The 15,000-nt window shown below is 46.1% G+C and overlaps 1 protein-coding gene across 2 annotated transcripts in view; it reads left to right on the top strand.

Moving 5' to 3' along the window:
- The first annotated feature begins 3,680 nt into the window (after window positions 1–3,680).
- Window positions 3,681–15,000, top strand: part of LOC109980190 (F-box only protein 41) — an 18,303-nt gene continuing 6,983 nt past the window's right edge. Inside the window, exons 1-5 of one of the 2 annotated variants that reach the window (XM_065950579.1) lie at window positions 3,681–3,952; window positions 5,480–5,648; window positions 5,833–6,363; window positions 6,450–6,529; window positions 13,358–13,430. In XM_065950579.1, the coding sequence (XP_065806651.1) occupies window positions 5,502–5,648; window positions 5,833–6,363; window positions 6,450–6,529; window positions 13,358–13,430 (831 nt within the window). In that variant the 5' untranslated portion in view covers window positions 3,681–3,952; window positions 5,480–5,501. Of the gene's footprint in view, window positions 3,963–5,479; window positions 5,649–5,832; window positions 6,364–6,449; window positions 6,530–13,357; window positions 13,431–15,000 lie in introns of both variants that reach the window. The other variant, XM_065950580.1, reaches the window with a different exon arrangement.

Here is a 15,000-nt window from a genome sequence, read left to right as displayed (position 1 = left end):
ATCATCATCATCTTCATCTTCACCTTTATCATCATCATCATCATCATCATCTTCATCATCATCATCATCATCATCTTCATCATCATCATCTTCATCATCATCTTCATCACATGGTCCTCCTCACCTTCTTCATCCTAACTGTAATCATCGACTGTTATTGTTGACTTCATCATTTCTATCTGAGTGTCCACACGTCTTCTTCATCTTCTTTACCGCCATCTTTGTTTTTGCCAAAGCTTCCTCACTCCATCTTCATCATCCATCTTTGCAAAGGTCAGCCATGTTTGTAGTCTCTAGGATTTCTGGGTCCCATGAAGAGATCTCACATTGTGCCCCTCCCCCACATTACTCTAACCAGTGAAACCATTCCACACATAGGACATCTTTATCTTCTAGGAGAGAAAACTCAGACTGACAGCTGTCCTTAAAAACAACCAGCAGCTCCACACTGTCCCGACCGGCGTTCATCTCCATCATGTTAAAAATAACCTGAGACCAAGATGCTCTTTAAGTGACAAACTTAAATGTTCACAGGAATATTGCAACGCTTAGCAGTCGGCCCCCTTAGGGAGGTTTCCTACTGTCGTTGCAAAGTTTGCAATATTTGAAACACTGCTTTGAAGTTTTAGAGTGTGTCCGCCCTCTGGGGGCCCCCTACTGGCCTTGGGCCCACAGCCTTGCTGACTGACAAGCAGCCCCTCCGCCCCTACTTCATCATGGAGTAGCTGTATACTGGCAGAGGAAGCCCAAGGCCAGTAAGGGAGGGCTGATAAACTTTAAACCATAGCAGTGGCTCAAAATGTTCAAAGTTAGCAATGAAAGTAGGAAACCTCCCCAAGGGGGCCCCATCAGACAGCAATCACTCTTGTTGCACTGCTAAGCACCAAAACCACCTAGCAGACAGCTAGCAGCTCCCACCTGTCACTCAAACAGGACACTCACTGCAGGAGACAGACTCTAGTGGACACTGGAGGAACTGCAGCTGTAAAGTTAGACATTTTAACATAGAGCTCTATGGGGACTGACTCACTGCAGGAGACAGACTCTAGTGGACACTGGAGGAACTGCAGCTGTAAAGTTAAACATTTTAACATAGAGCTCTATGGGGACTGACTCACTGCAGGAGACAGACTCTAGTGGACACTGGAGGAACTGCAGCTGTAAAGTTAAACATTTTAACATGGAGCTCTATGAGGACTGACTCACTGCAGGAGACAGACTCTAGTGGACACTGGAGGAACTGCAGCTGTAAAGTTAGACATTTTAACATGGAGCTCTATGGGGACTGACTCACTGCAGGAGACAGACTCTAGTGGACACTGGAGGAACTGCAGCTGTAAAGTTAGACATTTTAACATAGAGCTCTATGAGGACTGACTCACTGCAGGAGACAGACTCTAGTGGACACTGGAGGAACTGCAGCTGTAAAGTTAAACATTTTAACATGGAGCTCTATGAGGACTGACTCACTGCAGGAGACAGACTCTAGTGGACACTGGAGGAACTGCAGCTGTAAAGTTAGACATTTTAACATGGAGCTCTATGAGGACTGACTCACTGCAGGAGACAGACTCTAGTGGACACTGGAGGAACTGCAGCTGTAAAGTTAGACATTTTAACATAGAGCTCTATGAGGACTGACTCACTGCAGGAGACAGACTCTAGTGGACACTGGAGGAACTGCAGCTGTAAAGTTAGACATTTTAACATAGAGCTCTATGGGGACTGACTCACTGCAGGAGACACTCTAGTGGACACTGGAGGAACTGCAGCTGTAAAGTTAGACATTTTAACATAGAGCTCTATGGGGACTGACTCACTGCAGGAGACAGACTCTAGTGGACACTGGAGGAACTGCAGCTGTAAAGTTAGACATTTTAACATAGAGCTCTATGGGGACTGACACTGCAGGAGACAGACTCTAGTGGACACTGGAGGAACTGCAGCTGTAAAGTTAGACATTTTAACATAGAGCTCTATGGGGACTGACTCACTGCAGGAGACAGACTCTAGTGGACACTGGAGGAACTGCAGCTGTAAAGTTAGACATTTTAACATAGAGCTCTATGAGGACTGACTCACTGCAGGAGACAGACTCTAGTGGACACTGGAGGAACTGCAGCTGTAAAGTTAGACATTTTAACATAGAGCTCTATGAGGACTGACTCACTGCAGGAGACAGACTCTAGTGGACACTGGAGGAACTGCAGCTGTAAAGTTAGACATTTTAACATAGAGCTCTATGAGGACTGACTCACTGCAGGAGACAGACTCTAGTGGACACTGGAGGAACTGCAGGGTTGACTTTATTTCTCAGCTCTTAGTACACTTTCATCCTCACTCTGGCAATCATTGCAGTAAATTTCTTTGTACTTCATGTTCCTCTCATCAACAGGCGGCTGTTGCTAGGCGACGGGTGGCCTCGTTAGATTCTGTTCAGTTTCATGAACTGTCAAGGTCGTGTTGCTATGGTAACAGCAGCTGAAAGACTCAGCCAGTTCTGTTTGCACAGTAAAGACACAGATTTATTTCGACATCAAACTGCTTGTGTCATATTTTAAATGTAATCACAAAAGAAGTCAGTCCGTCCCTGAACACAGTCTGACTACCCGTTTGAAGCTCTTAGGTCCAAACCTGTTGGTTCCTGCTACAAACACCTGAAGATTTGTTTCAATTTATGTAAAAACAACGTTCAGAGTTTACAGAAACAGGAGGAAAATACCAAGCACTACAGTATTTCTCATTATTTTAATAACCATAGAGCTCTATGGCACAGAGTAGATGGTAAATCAGGCTGTTATTTACACTGTTATCAGATGCTTCTGCTTTGAGTCTGTTTGGAAGAGACTGAACATTTCCTCATATAAATCCTCTCATTGTTAACAGCTTGTTGCTGCCCTCCTGTGGTCAGCAGTGAGTACTACAACTCCACCAACACAGATCTCTGTGACTAAACGTTCATCCAATCAGTGTTTACACAGGAACAGGTAAACAGCTCAGGTGTCCTTTGCTGTGGCACTATATGGGCTCTATTATATAAAAAAATAAACCAGTTACCTGCGCAAGGACGGAATGAATTAAAAGTAAAGATAAAGAATAATCCTCCCTTAACTATCAGAAAGAAGATCAAATGGTCGATGTATTTGTCCTGTGATATTTTTGTTAATAGTCAAACTATTATACAATATTAATAATTAAAGTGATTATTTAAACATTTTATCTTACTTTAAAAACAGAAGCATGATGTCCTTAAAATTAAAACTACAGAAAAAAACTAATTTATGTGAATAATTTTAATAACTTATTAAGAATAAAATCAATATATTGGATATTTGTTTTATAGCCTATATTTTTAATTATCGTGTTAACACTTGTTTTCGTCCTTCTGTCTAACTGACTGAAAGATGTTGTCAACATCACTAAATAAAGAAATAAGAGAAAAAAGCCCATACATCGTTTTATTTTGAAAAGCCAGCGTTCCAGCAAAAAAGAAGGAATAGAAATTAATTTATTTTATTGTATTTCTTTATTATAAATCAGAAATAAAACACCAAAGTATTACTGAGTGTAAGTATTTACACTTTAATGAAACTGTGAATTAAATTAATTAAAGGTAGATTAATGTTTCCCGCCTCTGCTCCGCCATCAACCCCAAATCAGGACTGACACGTCACGCGGCTTTTACGTCAGCAGCAGCAGCACGCGACCGATGGGAGGGGGGCACGCGGGGCGGCGGTTGGAACACATATATGCCATTCACACACACACACACACACACACACACACACACACACACACACACACACACACACACACACACACACGGTAACGTTTCGAGAGGACTGATCGATCCACCGCGCGAGGACGGAATGAATTCCATGAGCGGGAAAAAAGACGGGAAACCATGGCAACGGATTTGAGCTCGAGGCTGAGTTACTGAAGAGTTGATCAGGTAAGCTCAGGTAAACATTTTCTATTATTATTTATATTAATTTAATTTGTCTCCAGATAAAATAAAATATTACAGATGTGTTTATAATTTTAAATATTTGTGTCTGATATGTAAACAAATAGACAAAAACAACTTAATTTATCTCACACATGAAACTATATCATGTTTTATCATGTTTTTAATGTGAACAAAGACACATACTGATGATATCTTATCTTACCCATCACTACGGTCACTTTATTCATCTCACTTTTACCTTTATAGTTATATTATATTAGTTCTGTTGTTCCATTATTCACCTTAATAACTTATCATTTAGTATTTAGTATTTCCTACCTGCACATAGCTCTGTATATATATATTTATTTATTTATCATTTACTGCACATAGCTCTGTATATATATATATATTTATTTATTATTTACTGCACATAGCTCTGTATATATATATTTATTTATTATTTACTGCACATAGTTCTGGTTACATCTGTTAGTCCGATCACTGTCCACTTATATCTATTCTTTTAGATTTGAGATTTTTAAGTTAAGCTTTAAGTTGTATTTAAATTGACACTTTATATTCAGGTTAAAATGTTTTATCTATCTGAACTGTTGTTATTTTACTGCTGGGGAGACGCCGTGAACGCTGCAGGCTTTTGGGTAAACAACATGTTGATGACATGTTGATGAAGTAAAAACTCAGATTCAGTCTCTAGTAGAAGGATGAATGTGTGGACCACATGTTGTCACAATCCAGCCAACAGTTGTTGATATGTAGACGCTGTAAACAAAACAAAAACAAACGTTTGTTGTCTGAGGCCGCAGAGGATTCTAGTTTAAAAACTGACTCCAGGAATTTAGTAAAACAAAGATGAACATTTGAGACGAACAGAGAGAAACTGAGGATTTTAAATCCACAAGCAGACATTTCTTTCTTCCTGCTCATCCATCCAGACTTTAAATTCCTCTACATGGGGTTAACCTGAGGACACACACACACACACACACACACACACACACACACACACACACACACACACACGGTCAGTCGGGGGGAAGATGCACGCTTCACTTACCAATTAGCCTCACAGAAACACACACACACAAATGTCCTACTAATGTCAGATCCTACAGGCGTGTGTGTGATATTTAGACACTAATCATCATGATCGTCTCTGTCCAGGACGTGTGACCATGACTCACACACACACACACACACACACACACACACACACACACACACACACACACAAACATGAAGCTCCGCTGCTTTTAATCCACTGATTTCAGTCTCATTAATTCTTTATTTCCAAGAAATCAATTATGTAACGCACACATATACACACGCACGCACTGACCCAGTTTTATCCATGTGTGTGTTTGTGTGTGTGTGTGTGTGTGTGTGTGTGTGTGTGTGTGTGTGTGTGTGTGTGTGTGTGTGTGTGTGTGTGTGTGCAGAAGGAATACATGCACATTTTACTACCATTCAGTCCCTCCTCCGCTGCAGCCTTCCTGTTTTATCTTCCAGGTCTGTCGCTCCCTGCAGAAGCATGTCTTCCTCCTCCTCCTCCTCTTCCTCGGAGCTGCCCTACTTTTGTCCTCGCTGTGGGGACGAGTTTCGTTTCTCGTCTGTACCTGAGCTCAGGGCTCACCTGGTCAGCCGACACACCTACGAGACCCTGCTGGTGCTGTCGCAGGTAAATCGTCTTTGAGTTTTTCTCTTAGTTACTTTGATGATTGATGGCAGATGACAGTGTGCAGCAGATCGTCTGAGATTTTAGTTTTCATTCCTCTCTCTCTTGAAATAGATTCAGTCTCACATGTTTCTACATGTGGCTCTAATTCTTGCTCTAATAGTTCCAATGTACTCCTACATTTCAGGCTCGGGTTAGAAGCTCCAGACCCGGTGCCCTGCTCCCCCTCCCTGGACAAACTGTATCCCACAGACAGAGCTCCTCCCTGGGCATGAGAGCCCACAGCTTCCCCCTGCCGCTGGCCTGCCTGGATCTGGCCTCGTCGTCCGCCTCCATTCAGCTGCTCAGGGAAATGTTCGGCCCTTCTACAGATCCTTCTTCTGTGGGACCTTTAGAGGACTCGTCCAGCGCTCTGGCCCTCCCCGGCTCTGTGGGGCCTCTTCCTGGGAAGAACCTGGGCCGGGTGGGGCTCCAGCTGGGCCTGGACTTGGGGCTGTCGATGGGGATTGGGCTGGAGGAGAGGCTGGGTCTGGGTCTGGATCATAAGATCGCTCGGACGTTTGCAGAGGTGGAGGAGAGGGTGAGCCGCCGCATGGGTCGACTGAAGGTGGAGCTACAGAGGAGGGAGGCGGAGCTTGAGCGAGAGAGGCAGGAGGGGGAGCGACTTAAGGGCGAGAAACAGGAAGTGGAAGAAAAGGCGGTTTACCTGGCCGGACAGGTGGGTGGAGCTAACACTCGGCAATAACTTCAACACATTTCATGTTTAAGTTTACATGTTTGTGTGTTCTGTTTGTTATGGGTCAGGTCTCTGCTGCCATGGCGATGATGGAGCGATTAAAGAAAGAAGTGGAAGGAAAAGAGAGAGAGCTGGACGAACGACAACAGTCAGTTTTCTTCACTTTTGTCTGTGCCTCTGAATCTGTGGCTTTTTGATTCAGTCAGATTTATAAATATGGCGTTCAGGAAGGAAGCGGCAGAAATCCCTGTCGAGACTTTTAAAAACATTTACAAGCTGATTAAATACAGCAGATAAAATAAACCTTTAAATATAGAAGAGAGGGAGACCTCGTAGCTGCTCCTCTAACTATTACAGAGAGGAAACAACATGAGACCTCGTAGCTGCTCCTCTAACTATTACAGACAGAGAGGAAACAACATGAGACCTCGTAGCTGCTCCTCTAACTATTACAGACAGAGAGGAAACAACATGAGACCTCGTAGCTGCTCCTCTAACTATTACAGACAGAGAGGAAACAACATGAGACCTCGTAGCTGCTCCTCTAACTATTACAGACAGAGAGGAAACAACATGAGACCTCGTAGCTGCTCCTCTAACTATTACAGACAGAGAGGAAACAACATGAGACCTCGTAGCTGCTCCTCTAACTATTACAGACAGAGAGGAAACAACATGAGACCTCGTAGCTGCTCCTCTAACTATTACAGACAGAGAGGAAACAACATGAGACCTCGTAGCTGCTCCTCTAACTATTACAGACAGAGAGGAAACAACATGAGACCTCGTAGCTGCTCCTCTAACTATTACAGAGAGGAAACAACATGAGACCTCGTAGCTGCTCCTCTAACTATTACAGACAGAGGAAACAACATGAGACCTCGTAGCTGCTCCTCTAACTATTACAGACAGAGGAAACAACATGAGACCTCGTAGCTGCTCCTCTAACTATTACAGACAGAGAGGAAACAACATGAGACCTCGTAGCTGCTCCTCTAACTATTACAGACAGAGAGGAAACAACATGAGACCTCGTAGCTGCTCCTCTAACTATTACAGACAGAGGAAACAACATGAGACCTCGTAGCTGCTCCTCTAACTATTACAGAGAGGAAACAACATGAGACCTCGTAGCTGCTCCTCTAACTATTACAGACAGAGGAAACAACATGAGACCTCGTAGCTGCTCCTCTAACTATTACAGAGAGGAAACAACATGAGGCCTCGTAGCTGCTCCTCTAACTATTACAGAGAGGAAACAACATGAGACCTCGTAGCTGCTCCTCTAACTATTACAGACAGAGAGGAAACAACATGAGACCTCGTAGCTGCTCCTCTAACTATTACAGACAGAGAGGAAACAACATGAGACCTCGTAGCTGCTCCTCTAACTATTACAGACAGAGAGGAAACAACATGAGGCCTCGTAGCTGCTCCTCTAACTATTACAGACAGAGAGGAAACAACATGAGACCTCGTAGCTGCTCCTCTAACTATTACAGACAGAGGAAACAACATGAGACCTCGTAGCTGCTCCTCTAACTATTACAGACAGAGAGGAAACAACATGAGACCTCGTAGCTGCTCCTCTAACTATTACAGACAGAGAGGAAACAACATGAGACCTCGTAGCTGCTCCTCTAACTATTACAGAGAGGAAACAACATGAGACCTCGTAGCTGCTCCTCTAACTATTACAGACAGAGGAAACAACATGAGACCTCGTAGCTGCTCCTCTAACTATTACAGAGAGGAAACAACATGAGACCTCGTAGCTGCTCCTCTAACTATTACAGAGAGGAAACAACATGAGACCTCGTAGCTGCTCCTCTAACTATTACAGAGAGGAAACAACATGAGACCTCGTAGCTGCTCCTCTAACTATTACAGACAGAGGAAACAACATGAGACCTCGTAGCTGCTCCTCTAACTATTACAGAGAGGAAACAACATGAGACCTCGTAGCTGCTCCTCTAACTATTACAGAGAGGAAACAACATGAGGCCTCGTAGCTGCTCCTCTAACTATTACAGACAGAGAGGAAACAACATGAGACCTCGTAGCTGCTCCTCTAACTATTACAGAGAGGAAACAACATGAGACCTCGTAGCTGCTCCTCTAACTATTACAGACAGAGGAAACAACATGAGACCTCGTAGCTGCTCCTCTAACTATTACAGACAGAGAGGAAACAACATGAGACCTCGTAGCTGCTCCTCTAACTATTACAGACAGAGGAAACAACATGAGACCTCGTAGCTGCTCCTCTAACTATTACAGACAGAGAGGAAACAACATGAGACCTCGTAGCTGCTCCTCTAACTATTACAGAGAGGAAACAACATGAGACCTCGTAGCTGCTCCTCTAACTATTACAGACAGAGAGGAAACAACATGAGACCTCGTAGCTGCTCCTCTAACTATTACAGACAGAGAGGAAACAACATGAGACCTCGTAGCTGCTCCTCTAACTATTACAGACAGAGAGGAAACAACATGAGACCTCGTAGCTGCTCCTCTAACTATTACAGACAGAGAGGAAACAACATGAGACCTCGTAGCTGCTCCTCTAACTATTACAGACAGAGAGGAAACAACATGAGGCCTCGTAGCTGCTCCTCTAACTATTACAGACAGAGAGGAAACAACATGAGACCTCGTAGCTGCTCCTCTAACTATTACAGACAGAGAGGAAACAACATGAGACCTCGTAGCTGCTCCTCTAACTATTACAGACAGAGGAAACAACATGAGACCTCGTAGCTGCTCCTCTAACTATTACAGACAGAGAGGAAACAACATGAGACCTCGTAGCTGCTCCTCTAACTATTACAGACAGAGGAAACAACATGAGGCCTCGTAGCTGCTCCTCTAACTATTACAGACAGAGGAAACAACATGAGACCTCGTAGCTGCTCCTCTAACTATTACAGACAGAGAGGAAACAACATGAGACCTCGTAGCTGCTCCTCTAACTATTACAGACAGAGAGGAAACAACATGAGACCTCGTAGCTGCTCCTCTAACTATTACAGACAGAGGAAACAACATGAGACCTCGTAGCTGCTCCTCTAACTATTACAGACAGAGAGGAAACAACATGAGACCTCGTAGCTGCTCCTCTAACTATTACAGAGAGGAAACAACATGAGGCCTCGTAGCTGCTCCTCTAACTATTACAGACAGAGGAAACAACATGAGACCTCGTAGCTGCTCCTCTAACTATTACAGACAGAGAGGAAACAACATGAGACCTCGTAGCTGCTCCTCTAACTATTACAGACAGAGAGGAAACAACATGAGACCTCGTAGCTGCTCCTCTAACTATTACAGAGAGGAAACAACATGAGACCTCGTAGCTGCTCCTCTAACTATTACAGAGAGGAAACAACATGAGACCTCGTAGCTGCTCCTCTAACTATTACAGACAGAGAGGAAACAACATGAGACCTCGTAGCTGCTCCTCTAACTATTACAGACAGAGAGGAAACAACATGAGACCTCGTAGCTGCTCCTCTAACTATTACAGACAGAGAGGAAACAACATGAGACCTCGTAGCTGCTCCTCTAACTATTACAGACAGAGAGGAAACAACATGAGACCTCGTAGCTGCTCCTCTAACTATTACAGACAGAGAGGAAACAACATGAGACCTCGTAGCTGCTCCTCTAACTATTACAGAGAGGAAACAACATGAGACCTCGTAGCTGCTCCTCTAACTATTACAGACAGAGAGGAAACAACATGAGACCTCGTAGCTGCTCCTCTAACTATTACAGACAGAGAGGAAACAACATGAGACCTCGTAGCTGCTCCTCTAACTATTACAGACAGAGGAAACAACATGAGACCTCGTAGCTGCTCCTCTAACTATTACAGACAGAGAGGAAACAACATGAGACCTCGTAGCTGCTCCTCTAACTATTACAGACAGAGGAAACAACATGAGGCCTCGTAGCTGCTCCTCTAACTATTACAGACAGAGAGGAAACAACATGAGACCTCGTAGCTGCTCCTCTAACTATTACAGACAGAGAGGAAACAACATGAGACCTCGTAGCTGCTCCTCTAACTATTACAGACAGAGAGGAAACAACATGAGACCTCGTAGCTGCTCCTCTAACTATTACAGACAGAGGAAACAACATGAGACCTCGTAGCTGCTCCTCTAACTATTACAGACAGAGGAAACAACATGAGGCCTCGTAGCTGCTCCTCTAACTATTACAGACAGAGAGGAAACAACATGAGACCTCGTAGCTGCTCCTCTAACTATTACAGACAGAGAGGAAACAACATGAGACCTCGTAGCTGCTCCTCTAACTATTACAGACAGAGGAAACAACATGAGACCTCGTAGCTGCTCCTCTAACTATTACAGACAGAGGAAACAACATGAGACCTCGTAGCTGCTCCTCTAACTATTACAGACAGAGAGGAAACAACATGAGACCTCGTAGCTGCTCCTCTAACTATTACAGAGAGGAAACAACATGAGACCTCGTAGCTGCTCCTCTAACTATTACAGAGAGGAAACAACATGAGGCCTCGTAGCTGCTCCTCTAACTATTACAGACAGAGGAAACAACATGAGACCTCGTAGCTGCTCCTCTAACTATTACAGACAGAGAGGAAACAACATGAGACCTCGTAGCTGCTCCTCTAACTATTACAGACAGAGAGGAAACAACATGAGACCTCGTAGCTGCTCCTCTAACTATTACAGACAGAGAGGAAACAACATGAGACCTCGTAGCTGCTCCTCTAACTATTACAGACAGAGAGGAAACAACATGAGACCTCGTAGCTGCTCCTCTAACTATTACAGAGAGGAAACAACATGAGGCCTCGTAGCTGCTCCTCTAACTATTACAGACAGAGGAAACAACATGAGACCTCGTAGCTGCTCCTCTAACTATTACAGACAGAGAGGAAACAACATGAGACCTCGTAGCTGCTCCTCTAACTATTACAGACAGAGAGGAAACAACATGAGACCTCGTAGCTGCTCCTCTAACTATTACAGAGAGGAAACAACATGAGACCTCGTAGCTGCTCCTCTAACTATTACAGAGAGGAAACAACATGAGACCTCGTAGCTGCTCCTCTAACTATTACAGACAGAGAGGAAACAACATGAGACCTCGTAGCTGCTCCTCTAACTATTACAGACAGAGAGGAAACAACATGAGACCTCGTAGCTGCTCCTCTAACTATTACAGACAGAGAGGAAACAACATGAGACCTCGTAGCTGCTCCTCTAACTATTACAGACAGAGAGGAAACAACATGAGACCTCGTAGCTGCTCCTCTAACTATTACAGACAGAGAGGAAACAACATGAGACCTCGTAGCTGCTCCTCTAACTATTACAGACAGAGGAAACAACATGAGACCTCGTAGCTGCTCCTCTAACTATTACAGAGAGGAAACAACATGAGACCTCGTAGCTGCTCCTCTAACTATTACAGACAGAGAGGAAACAACATGAGACCTCGTAGCTGCTCCTCTAACTATTACAGACAGAGGAAACAACATGAGGCCTCGTAGCTGCTCCTCTAACTATTACAGACAGAGAGGAAACAACATGAGACCTCGTAGCTGCTCCTCTAACTATTACAGACAGAGAGGAAACAACATGAGACCTCGTAGCTGCTCCTCTAACTATTACAGAGAGGAAACAACATGAGACCTCGTAGCTGCTCCTCTAACTATTACAGAGAGGAAACAACATGAGGCCTCGTAGCTGCTCCTCTAACTATTACAGACAGAGGAAACAACATGAGACCTCGTAGCTGCTCCTCTAACTATTACAGACAGAGAGGAAACAACATGAGACCTCGTAGCTGCTCCTCTAACTATTACAGACAGAGAGGAAACAACATGAGACCTCGTAGCTGCTCCTCTAACTATTACAGACAGAGAGGAAACAACATGAGACCTCGTAGCTGCTCCTCTAACTATTACAGACAGAGGAAACAACATGAGGCCTCGTAGCTGCTCCTCTAACTATTACAGACAGAGGAAACAACATGAGACCTCGTAGCTGCTCCTCTAACTATTACAGACAGAGAGGAAACAACATGAGACCTCGTAGCTGCTCCTCTAACTATTACAGAGAGGAAACAACATGAGACCCTACAGAGGACACGTCATGTTCAGTCTGCATCACCACACACACACACACACACAGACACACGTGCGTGTGTGTGTGTGCGTGTCTGTGTGTGTGTGTGTGTGTGTGTGTGTGTGTGTCTGTGTGTGTGTGTGTGTGTGTGTGTGTGTGTGTGTGTGTCTGTGTGTGTGTGTGTGTGTGTGTGTGTGTGTGTCTGTGTGTGTCTGTGTGTCTCTGTGTGTCTGTGTCTGTGTGTGTCTGTGTCTGTGTGTGTGTGTGTGTGTGTGTGTGTGTCTGTGTGTGTGTGTGTGTGTGTGTGTGTGTGTGTCTGTGTGTGTGTGTGTCTGTGTGTGTGTGTGTGTGTGTCTGTGTGTGTCTGTGTGTGTGTGTGTTAGTGTGTGTGTGTGTCTGTGTGTGTGTGTGTGTGTGTGTGTGTGTGTGTGTGTCTGTGTGTGTCTGTGTGTGTGTGTGTGTGTGTGTGTGTGTGTGTCTGTGTGTGTGTGTGTCTGTGTGTGTGTGTGTCTGTGTGTGTGTGTGTGTGTGTGTGTGTGTGTGTGTGTCTGTGTGTGTGTGTGTGTGTGTGTGTGTGGCTGCATGTATCTGTGTATATCTACATATTGTTTATTTTTCGAGTGTTTGTGTTTTGATTGGCTGATCATGTGTTCATGTAACGGAGGCTACCTGTGTGCGGGCGCCACACGGCTTAGCGGTTGTGTTTGCTGACCCCTTTGCTGAAGCCCCCCCCCCCCCCCCCCCTCATCACAACACTTCCTGTCTCTCTTCAGCTGTCCTCTCTAATAAAGTCAAGAATATCCCCGAGCAAACACGACTTCAAATAACATGCTGGGTGTGTTTTACAGGGAGATGGTGGACATCGAGTGTTTTCTGAGGGAGACCGCAGAGAGAGAGGCCGAGGCCAAATCCAGACTGCAGGTGACCCTCAGAGATACTGAACGCACGCTTTAGTTTCTGACATGTTTCAGATTGCTGAGGAGACAAACTGCTTCTCTGTGTGCTCTTTAGATTAAAGACACTGTAACACGCTGCTCTACGATGACTCCCCCCCTCCCCCGCTGCTCTACGATGACTCCCCCCCTCCCCCGCTGCTCTACGATGACTCCCCCCCCTCCCCCGCTGCTCTACGATGACTCCCCCCCTCCCCCGCTGCTCTACGATGACTCCCCCCCCTCCCCCGCTGCTCTATGATGACTCCCCCCCTCCCCCGCTGCTCTACGATGACTCCCCCCCTCCCCCGCTGCTCTACGTTCACATCAGTAACATGGTCCTGTACCCGAGCACGATGACTCCCCCCTCCCCCGCTGCTCTACGTTCACATCAGTGACATGGTCCTGTACCCGAGCACGATGACTCCCCCCCTCCCCCACTGCTCTACGATGACTCCCCCCCTCCCCCACTGCTCTACGATGACTCCCCCCCTCCCCCGCTGCTCTACGATGACTCCCCCCCTCCCCCGCTGCTCTACGATGACTCCCCCCCTCCCCCGCTGCTCTACGATGACTCCCCCCCTCCCCCGCTGCTCTACGTTCACATCAGTGACATGGTCCTGTACCCGAGCACGATGACTCCCCCCCTCCCCCGCTGCTCTACGTTCACATCAGTGACATGGTCCTGTACCCGAGCACGATGACTCCCCCCCTCCCCCGCTGCTCTACGTTCACATCAGTGACATGGTCCTGTACCCGAGCACGATGACTCCCCCCCTCCCCCGCTGCTCTACGTTCACATCAGTGACATGGTCCTGTACCCGAGCACGATGACTCCCCCCCTCCCCCGCTGCTCTACGATGACTCCCCCCCTCCCCCGCTGCTCTACGTTCACATCAGTGACATGGTCCTGTACCCGAGCACGATGACTCCCCCCCTCCCCCGCTGCTCTACGTTCACATCAGTAACATGGTCCTGTACCCGAGCACGATGACTCCCCCCCTCCCCCGCTGCTCTACGTTCACATCAGTAACATGGTCCTGTACCCGAGCACGATGACTCCCCCCCTCCCCCGCTGCTCTACGTTCACATCAGTAACATGGTCCTGTACCCGAGCACGATGACTCCCCCCCTCCCCCGCTGCTCTACGATGACTCCCCCCCTCCCCCGCTGCTCTACGTTCACATCAGTAACATGGTCCTGTACCCGAGCACGATGACTCCCCCCCTCCCCCGCTGCTCTACGTTCACATCAGTAACATGGTCCTGTACCCGAGCACGATGACTCCCCCCCTCCCCCGCTGCTCTACGTTCACATCAGTAACATGGTCCTGTACCCGAGCACGATGACTCCCCCCCTCCCCCGCTGCTCTACGATGACTCCCCCCCTCCCCCGCTGCTCTACGTTCACATCAGTAACATGGTCCTGTACCCGAGTACTCTTGTGTATGTTCACAGTCTGACACAGCAGGGGGCAGTGTGCACATAGTTGGTTTACAATTCCGCCAAGAAGCAGAAAGAAGAAGGAGTAACCATGGCAACCACTGGTGACTCTGACAT

The sequence above is a fragment of the Labrus bergylta genome, chromosome 22, assembly GCF_963930695.1.
Source record: "Labrus bergylta chromosome 22, fLabBer1.1, whole genome shotgun sequence".
Classification (NCBI taxonomy): domain Eukaryota; kingdom Metazoa; phylum Chordata; class Actinopteri; order Labriformes; family Labridae; genus Labrus; species Labrus bergylta.
The sequence above is the reverse complement of the archived record's forward strand: the minus strand, read 5'-3'. Positions and strand labels throughout refer to the sequence as shown.